The following is a 9,256-nucleotide window of genomic DNA, read 5'->3' on the forward strand; positions in this document are numbered from 1 at the left end:
CCAGTTAGGGCTATATACACATTTTTATTGAGCAGATAAATCAATAGGAAATATATATAAATAAAAATATATATACAGTGGGGCCTTGACTTACGAGTGTCCCGACTAACGAGTTTTTCGAGATACGAGCCGTCTCTCGGCCGATTTTTTGCTTTGAGTTATGAGCTAAAATTCGGGTTACGAGCCAGCTTCAGATACCCCACCGCTAGTTGGCGCAGCGAACGTCACAGTGAACGCCACAACATCAGCCCAGCATCACGTGTCTCACTCGTTCACTTTAAGATTTGACATACGAATAATTTGAGTTACGAGCTCCGTCACCGAACAAATTAAACTCGTAAGTCAAGGCCCCACTGTGTGTGTGTGTGTGTGTGTGTGTATATATATATTTCAGAGAGGAAGGGAGAGAGAGAGCGAGATAGAAACATCAGTGATGAGAGAGAATAACGGATTGGCTGTCTCCTGCACGGCCCCAACTGGAGATCGAGCCCGCAACCCCGGGGGCAGATGCCCTGACGGGGAACCGAACCGTGACCTCCTGGTTCATAGGTCGACGCTGAACCACTGAGCCACGCCGGCCGGGCTCAGCGGGCCCTCTGGTGGCCAGGGTAAGGGAGAGTCAGTCGAAGCAGGTGTGGCACCTTCAGGGGACCCTGTGTTGCTCCCCAGGCTGGATCAAGACCTTTGACAAGTACTACGCGGAGCAGACCCAGCACATCCTCAACAGCATGGTGACCAAGCTGCAGGAGGACCCCCGGCGCCGCTTCCTCTGGGCCGAAGTCTCCTTCTTCGCCAAGTGGTGGGACAACATCAGCACCCAGAAGAGAGCGGCCGTCCGGAGGCCAGTGGCTGTCGGGAGGCGAGGGAGGGCCATCCCCTGGGCCTGGGATGGGTGTGCAGGTCGCGCCCGAAGCTGTGGTCCCACTGTGGCGGGAGAGGCGAGGGGACGCGTGCAGGGGTGAGGCGTGATGGCGGAGGGGCTTAGAATGAGATGGGAGGAACTGGGTCGAGGGTCACTGTGTTAGGAGAGATCAGAGTTCTGTGAGCACAGAGAAGAGAAAGCCAGGAGCCCTGACCGGTTTGGCTCAGTGGATAGAGCGTCGGCCTGCAGACACAAGGGTCCCGGGTTCGATTCCGGTCAAGGGCATGTACCTTGGTTGCGGGCACATCCCCAATAGGGAGTGTGCAGGAGGCAGCTGATGGATGTTTCTCTCTCATTGATCTTTCTGACTCTCTATCCCTCTCCCTTCCTCTCTGTAAAAATATCAATAAAGTATATTTAAAAAAAAAAAAGAAAGAGAAAGCCAGGAGCCAGGCCCCTGGACGCTCAGGTGGCGTCCGCAGGTCAGCAGGACCAGGACAGCAGGGAAGTGGGCTGGTGGGAAAGGAGAGCCCGTGTCCGTCCCCTTGGTCCCAGGTTCGAGTGAGCTGGCTGTGAGGCCATGCACCCGGGTCCCAGCACCTTCTGTTCGGCACGACTGGCCAGATGCCCCCCCTCCCCGCCCCCATGCTGAGTGTGAGGCCTTCACTGCAGGCTGGTGGGCACCGGGCAGCTGGAGATGGCCACCGGAGGCTGGGTCATGCCCGACGAGGCCAACTCCCATTACTTTGCGCTGATCGACCAGCTCATCGAGGGACACCAGTGGCTGGAGAAGAACCTCGGTGAGGCAGGCTCAGGAGAGGGCGTCTGCCCCGGGGCTGGGCCCAGAGGGTAGCTGGGGGCTGTCGGGTGCAGGGTTGGCAGATGGTGGTACCGTTGTGGGCTGATTCCCCCATCCGGGGCCCGGTGTGAGGGCAGGAAGGGAGCTGGAGGTGGGACCCTCCCGGGAGGCCCGGCGGGGGGTGTTCAGGGCTCTGGCTTCCGTCCCCCTGCCCAGGTGTGACCCCGCGCTCGGGCTGGGCCGTGGACCCCCTTCGGACACAGCCCCACCATGGCTTACCTGCTGCGCCGTGCCAACCTGACCAGCATGCTGATTCAGAGGGTGCACTATGCCATCAAGAAGCACTTCGCTGCCACCCACAGCCTGGAGTTCATGTGGAGGCAGAGCTGGGGTAAGGCCAGGTAGGGTGGAGGGGGTGCCCATGGTCGCCCTCCCCAGGGAAGGGCAGGGGCCTCAGAGCAGGTCACCGGAAGCGCTCTGTCCCTTGGGACAGGTGGCGATCGCCCTGGCCTGGTCTCTGTGGGATCTGCTGTTCATCCCTCGGGTGTGGGCGTGCCATCCCTGGGGGCACTGCGACCTTCTGAGCCTTCCCTGCGTCCTGACCCTTGACCTGCACGTCCTCTGCAGCCTTAAGTCTAGGTCAGGGGTGGGCAGCCTTTGTGTGAGTGCGTGCCAAAACCAGCAAAATCTCTGACTCAAAATTCTTCTGCGTGCCAGCCCTAATTTTTTGAGAACATGTTACGCCTACTTGATATCTCTTAAGGTGTACGTATGTGCAGAACCTTGAGGAAATAATAAAATTCATTCGAGCGACAAAAACACAGTAGACGATGATGAAAAATACATTTATTTTTTTAATGTATACACGTTATGTAAAATTATTTATTTATCTAAGATGCACCTACACTGAATTGATCTGAAAAATAAAAAAGTCGATATTAAGAAAAAAATTGTAAATGGAAGATTATAAGAGAGGGTTTCGCGTGCCAGCAAGTTACTGGCGTGCCGTGTTTGGCACGCGTGCCAGGGCTTGCCCGCCCCTGGTCTAGGTCGAGCCTCCTCCTTTTTTTTTTTTTTAATCCTCACCCGAAGATATTTTTCCATTGATTTTCAGAGAGAGTGGAAGAGAGAGAGAAAGAGCAACATCATTGTGAGAGAAACACATCAATTGGTTGCCTCCTGCACGTGCTCCGATCAGGGCCTGGGCCGGGGAGGAGCCTGCAACTGAGGTACATGCCCTTGACCGGAATCGAACCCAGGACCCTCGGTCCCCAGGCCGACGCTCTAGCCCCTGAGCCACACCGGCCGGGGCGGAGCCTCCCCTTCCTCAGGGTGCCTGCAGCTGGGGCGGATCGCTGCCCTGCGGGTGCCCCTGTGCCCAGCCCCCGACACGGCCGGCTGGGGGCTGACTGCCCGCCGTGTCCTCTTCAGACTCGGACTCCAGCACAGACATCTTCTGCCACATGATGCCCTTCTACAGCTACGACGTCCCCCACACCTGCGGCCCGGACCCCAAGATCTGCTGCCAGTTCGATTTCAAACGCCTGCCTGGCGGGCGCATCAACTGCCCGTGGAAGGTGCCTCCTCGCGCCATCACAGAGGCCAATGTGGCCGAGAGGTACAGCCGCCCGCCCGGGCTCTGCTGCTGGGGCTTCGTGAGGGGGGAGCGGGCTTGGGGGGTGCGTCAGGCCCGCGGCCACTTTGGTGGCAGCTCCCTGACGAGTCTCCCTGGAGACGGAGTGTTTCTAAGGAACCGCCTTTCCCACATGGTTTTACTTCCTAAATGAGCACGTTTTCCCGCCCTCACAAACCGTCAGAGCCGCGTGGCTGACCCACAGGTGAATAATTCTCAGATCGGTACAGTTCCTTCCAACCTTCAGCCTGATGTCACCTCGGGCATCTTGCCTTGGCTCAGTCAGCCGGACCTGCCGTGTCCCAGGAACCCCGATCCCCCCTCAGGGGTGCTCGTGGTCCACCCACCAGCCTTCCGCCCCTGAGAAAGCAGGCTCGTTCCCTTTGAGACAATCCCCCGGGGGCCCCTAGAATGTTGCTGTGGCTGAAATCGGCCCCCAGGAAAGTGCAGGTTAAGAGGGATCAGAAACAGCGATTTAGCCAGAACCAGTCTGGCCTTAAGAATACAACAGGTCGAACTGGTTTCCAGGGTGCAGCCTCCAATTTCCATGATGTCCGAGAGGTAAGAGTACATGTGACCGGAGGGAGGGAGAGCGGTCTTTTGTTTCCAGATCCAGAAACCTAACTGCGGCTCCCAGACAAACACCAAGGCTCAGGCTGCGGAGGCAGGACTTTTCTTTTCTTTCCTTTTTTAATTAAAAATTTTATTATTATTTTTAATCCTCACCAGAGGATATTTTTCCATTGTTTTTTAGAAAGAGTGGAAGAGAGAGGGAGAGACAGAGAGAAACAGCGATGTGAGAGAGACACATCTATGGGTTGCCTCCTGCACGTGCCCCGACCAGGGCCCGGGCCGGGGAGGAGCCTGCAACCAAGGTACATGCCCTTGACCGGAATCGAACCCGGGACCCTGCAGTCCATAGGCCGACGCTCTATCCACTGAGCCACACCGGCCAGGGTGAGGCAGGATTTTCCTTAGCGCAGCCTCCGTGGGCCACGGATGCCAGCCCCAGTGTGCAGCGAGTCAGTCACGGACTAACTTCATTTTCTCCTTTGAAAGGCTTCCTTGGTGGGTAAACGAGGGGGAAATGGTATTTGAGGAGTCCTCTCCTGAAAACAAAATAGAAAAGTAGAAGCTGACCAGCACGGTTAAGTAGCTTAGTAGCTGGTTGAATTGCGACACCAAAATATGATCTACCATATTTTGTTTTTTTTTAAATATATCTTTATTGATTTCAGAGAGTAAGGGAGAGGGAAAGAGAAATAGAAACATCAATGATGAGAGAGAATCATTGATCGGCTGCCTCCTGCACGTCCCCCACTGGGGATCAAGCCCACAACCCAGGCATGTGCCCTTGACTGGAATCGAACCTGGGACCCTTCAGTCCACAGGCTGATGCTCTATCCACTGAGCCAAACTGGTTAGGGCCTTTGGTATGTTTGAAGGAGACTCACAGGGAAGGAGGACTCGTCTGCTATGTGGAAGCCATACCTGCAGCCCAGCAGGGCAGCTCTCCGCCCGCCCGTCAGCACTGTGGAGAGCGTGGGCTCCAGGACGGGGTCCCACCCCCCAGGCGGGCACCTGCAGGCCTGGGACTCCCCACCCCCACGGGGTGCTGCAGAGGGGCCGCGGGGGCTCTGCTCAGCATCCTGTCCCCCCCCCCGCCCCCCCCAGGGCAGCCCTGCTCCTGGACCAGTACCGCAAGAAGTCCCGGCTCTTCCGGAGCAACGTGCTGCTGGTGCCGCTGGGCGACGACTTCCGCTACGACAAGCCCCAGGAGTGGGACGCCCAGTTCTTCAACTACCAGCGGCTCTTCGACTTCCTCAACAGCAAGCCCGACCTCCACGTGCAGGTGTGGCCGCCGCCCTTCCTGGGGCTCCCGACCGGGGTTCCCTCCCGACCTTCCCAGGGCTTCCCTTTTCTTTTCTTTCTTTTTTTTAAAGGGTTATTTTTTGTTTATTCATTTGTCATGTTTCTGTCAATCCTCACCTGGGGATATTTTTCCATTGATTTTTAGAGAGAGTGGAAGGGGGAGGGAGAGAGAGAGACACATCGATTGGTTGCCTCCTGCACGACCAGGGCCGGGGCCGGGGAACCTGCCACCGAGGTACATGCCCTTGACCAGAACCGAACCCGGGGCCCTTCAGTCCATTGAGCCAAACTGGCTAGGGCAGTGGTCGGCAAACTCATTAGTCAACAGAGCCAAATATCAACAGTACAACGATTGAAATTTCTTTTGAGAGCCAAATTTTTTAAACTTAAACTATACAGGTAGGTACATTGTTATTAACTTCATTAGGGTCCTCCTAAGGCTTAGGAAGAGCCACACTCAAGGGGCCAAAGAGCCGCATGTGGCTTGCGAGCCGCAGTTTGCGACCACGGGGCTAGGGCCATACTTTATTTTTTATTTTTATTTTTGTTAATATATTTTTATTGATTTCAGAGAGGAAGGGAGATGGAGAGAGAGAGAGAAGTATCAATGATGAGAGAGAATCATTGATTGGCTGCCTCCTGCACGTCCCCTACTGAGGATTGAGCCCGCAACCCGGGCATGTACCCTTGACCGGAATCAAACCCGCAACCATTCAGACCACAGGCCGACGCTCTATCCACTGGGCCAACCCGGCTAGGGCTATTTTTATTTTTTAAGTAAACTTTTTATTGTTGATAGTTGATATTTATAATAGATATTTCCCCTTCCCCCCATCCTCCCAGCCCCTACTTACCCCCTCCCACCCAGGTCTTCCCTACCCTATTGCTGTGTCCATGGGCTGTGCCTATAAGTATATGAGTTCTTTGGTTTCTCTCTTCTCGTCCCCCAGCCCCACATTGAGCTGTGTCAGTCTGTTCCATGCCTCCCTGCTTTGGCTCTTTGTTGGTCAATTCATTCTGTTCATTAGATTCCACCGATAAGTGAGATCATGTGGTATTTGTCTTTCCCATCTGCCAGAATTCTCTCCCAGGCCCCCAGCGAGGGCGTGAGGCCGGAGGGTGGCAAGGACAGGGACCGCGTAGGCGGGATCCCGGCCGCAGCCCCGGGCCCCCGTTCCCAGGAGGCTCTGGCACTGAGGGGCACGTGTTTTCGGGGTCCCCACAGGCCCAGTTTGGCACCCTCTCCGACTACTTTGACGCCCTGTACAAGAGGACGGGGGTGGAGCCGGGGGCCCAGCCCCCGGGGTTTCCCGTGCTGAGCGGAGATTTCTTCTCCTACGCGGACCGGGAGGACCATTACTGGACCGGCTACTACACCTCCCGGCCGTTCTACAAGAGCCTGGACCGCGTCCTGGAGGCGCACCTGCGGTGAGCCCGGCGGGCGGCCCGGGGTGGGAGGCGGGGGCGGGGGGGGGGGCAGGGGGGGGGCCCTGGGGGTCCTGCGGGCGGGCTGGGCGCTGACTCCTCTCTCCGCACAGCGGGGCGGAGATTCTCTACAGCCTGGCAGCCGCTCACGCCCGCCGCTCCGGCCTGGCCAGCCAGTACCCGCTCTCGAACTTCGCCCTCCTGACCGAGGCCCGGCGCACCCTGGGGCTCTTCCAGCACCACGACGCCATCACGGGCACTGCCAAGGAGGCCGTGGTGGTGGACTACGGGGTCAGGTGCGGCCCTGCCCACCCTCCCAGAGAGAGGCCGTGCGGGGCGGCCGCGGGCAGCGTGGGCAGCGTGTGTGTGTGTGGGCGTCTCCCCCACGGTCCCTCTCCTGTCCCCCAGGCTGCTGCGCTCCCTCGTCAGCCTGAAGCAGGTCATCATCAACGCGGCTCACTACCTGGTGCTGGGGGACAAGGAGGCCTACCGCTTCGACCCCGAGGCGCCCTTCCTCCACATGGTGAGCCCCCCCCGGGCCTGCTCAGGGGACCCCCTGGCGTGGGCGGTCCCACCCCAAGAGCTGGGGGGTGGGGTCTTCCTCCTCTTCCCCTGCCCTGTCCTGGGGTGCGGTCTGTGCCCAGTGCAGCTGCTGGTCCCCACCCGTGTCCTGGCGGCAGGATGCTGCGGCAGGCCGAGTCCCGGCTCTTCCCTTCCCACCGTGTTTCTTTTTTAATACATTTTTTTATTGATTTCAGAGAGGAAGGGAGAGGGAGAGAGAGAAACATCAGTGATGAGGGAGAATCATGGATCAGCTGCCTCCTGCACGCCCCCCTACTGGGACCATATGCCCTTGACTGGAATCGAACCTGGGACCCTTCAGTCCGCAGGCTGACGCTCTATCCACTGACCTGAACCAGCTAGGGCTCCTTCCCACTTTCTTTGTTTGTTTGTTTAAATAAGAACGCCATTTATTTTATTTTTTAATACATTTTTATTGATCTCAGAGGGGAAGGGAGAGGGAGAGAGAGAGAGAAACATCAATGATGAGAGAGAATCATGGATCGGCTGCCTCCTGCACGCCCCCTTCTGGGGATCGAGCCTGCAACCCGGGCATGTGCCCTTGACTGGGAATCGAACCTGGGACCCTTCAGTCCACAGGCCGACGCTCTATCCATTGAGCCACACCAGCTAGGGCCTTCCCACCGTTTAATTCCAGGATGACACCCGCTTAAACCACGACGCCCTGCCAGAGCCCACGCTGATCCAGCTGGACGCCTCGCCCAGGTGAGCCGGACCAGCTGCCCGGGGCAGAGCCGTTCTTCCCCCCCACCCTCCCGCCCCCCCACGCCTGCCACAGGTGCAGAGGCCTCCTGGCGAGCTCACCCTCCACCCGCAGGTACGTGGTGCTCTTCAACCCGCTGGACCAGGAGCGGCTCAGCGTGGTGTCCCTGCTCGTCAGCTCGCCCCGGGTGCGCGTCCTGTCGGACGAGGGCCAGCCCCTGGCCGTGCAGGTCAGCGCGTACTGGAGGTCCGCCACCGACATGGTCCCTGACGTCTACCAGGTGAGCCTCCGCCCATCCTGGGCCCCTGTCCCTCGGCACCAGCCTCCCGCCCTCCCCCGTGCTCCCCGGGTTGGGGACCGGGGTCCGGGGGGAGGGGTTCCCCAGAGGAGAGTCGCTGGTGAGGTTTCTGTCCTTGAAGGGAAGGCGAGGTCTGGGATAGTCTGGTGAGAGTCAGCGTGGCATTCTATTGCCTGCCCTTCATTCTTTCAGCAAACCTGTATTTTTTTATTTGTTTTAAATAATATTTACGCCCAAACCGGTTTGGCTCAGTGGATAGAGCATCAGCCTGTGGACTGAAAGGTCCCAGGTTCGATTCCGGTCAAGGGCATGTACCTGGGTTGCGGGCACATCCCCAGTGGGGAGTGTGCAGGAGGCAGCTGATCGATGTTTCTCTCTCATCGATGTTTCTAACTCTCTATCCCTCTCCCTTCCTCTCTGTAAAAAATCAATAAAACATATTTTAAATAAATAAATAAATAATATTTACTTGATTATTTTTATTGATTTCAGAGGGGGAGAGAGAGATAGAAACATCAATGATGAGAGAGAATCATGGACGGGCTGCCTCCTGCACGCCCCCTACAGGGGATCGAGCCTGCAGCCCAGGCATGTGCCCTGATCAGGAATCGAACCCGGGACCCTTCAGTTCGCAGGCCGAGGCTCTATCCACTGAGCCACACCGGCCAGGGCTCAGCAGACCTTAGCGTGGGGCTGCCATAGTCTCCCAGTGTCATTTGAGATTCATAGCAGTCTGACCAGGGGCCGGTAATACCCCCTCCCCTTCCCCAGGAGGGGACGGAGGCCCGGCGGGTGCAGGGACTTGCTCAGGCCCAGGACCCGCATCCCAGGCCTGTGCCCAGAACTGACGCCGGGCTGTGCCCTGTGCCGTAGGTGTCTGTGCCCGTCCGCCTGCCGGCGCTGGGCCTGGGCGTCCTGCAGCTGCAGCCGGGCCTGGACGCCCACCGCACCCTGCCCTCCTCCGTGCGCGTCTACCTGCAGGGCCGGAAGCTGGCCGTCAGCCGGCACGAGGCCTTCCCCCTCCGCGTCATGGACTCCGGTCCCGGCAACTTCGCCCTCAGCAACCGCTACATGCAGGTCTG

At 58.0% G+C, this 9,256-nt stretch overlaps 1 protein-coding gene across 1 annotated transcript in view; it reads left to right on the top strand.

The window, feature by feature from the left end:
- Positions 1 to 647: 647 nt before the first annotated feature.
- The window catches only part of LOC102439002 (alpha-mannosidase 2x-like), a gene marked incomplete at its 5' end in the record, with an annotated part of 17,815 nt that continues 9,206 nt past the window's right edge, over positions 648 to 9,256 (top strand). The window contains 12 exon segments of the mRNA XM_023749019.1: positions 648 to 841; positions 1,535 to 1,662; positions 1,878 to 1,909; positions 1,911 to 2,052; positions 3,093 to 3,279; positions 4,969 to 5,146; positions 6,392 to 6,594; positions 6,705 to 6,887; positions 7,000 to 7,114; positions 7,811 to 7,878; positions 7,991 to 8,156; positions 9,048 to 9,251. Coding sequence (XP_023604787.1) covers positions 648 to 841; positions 1,535 to 1,662; positions 1,878 to 1,909; positions 1,911 to 2,052; positions 3,093 to 3,279; positions 4,969 to 5,146; positions 6,392 to 6,594; positions 6,705 to 6,887; positions 7,000 to 7,114; positions 7,811 to 7,878; positions 7,991 to 8,156; positions 9,048 to 9,251 — 1,800 coding nt within the window.

Source organism: Myotis lucifugus, unplaced genomic scaffold (genome assembly GCF_000147115.1).
Source record: "Myotis lucifugus unplaced genomic scaffold, Myoluc2.0 scaffold_2402, whole genome shotgun sequence".
Taxonomy (NCBI): Eukaryota; Metazoa; Chordata; class Mammalia; order Chiroptera; family Vespertilionidae; genus Myotis; species Myotis lucifugus.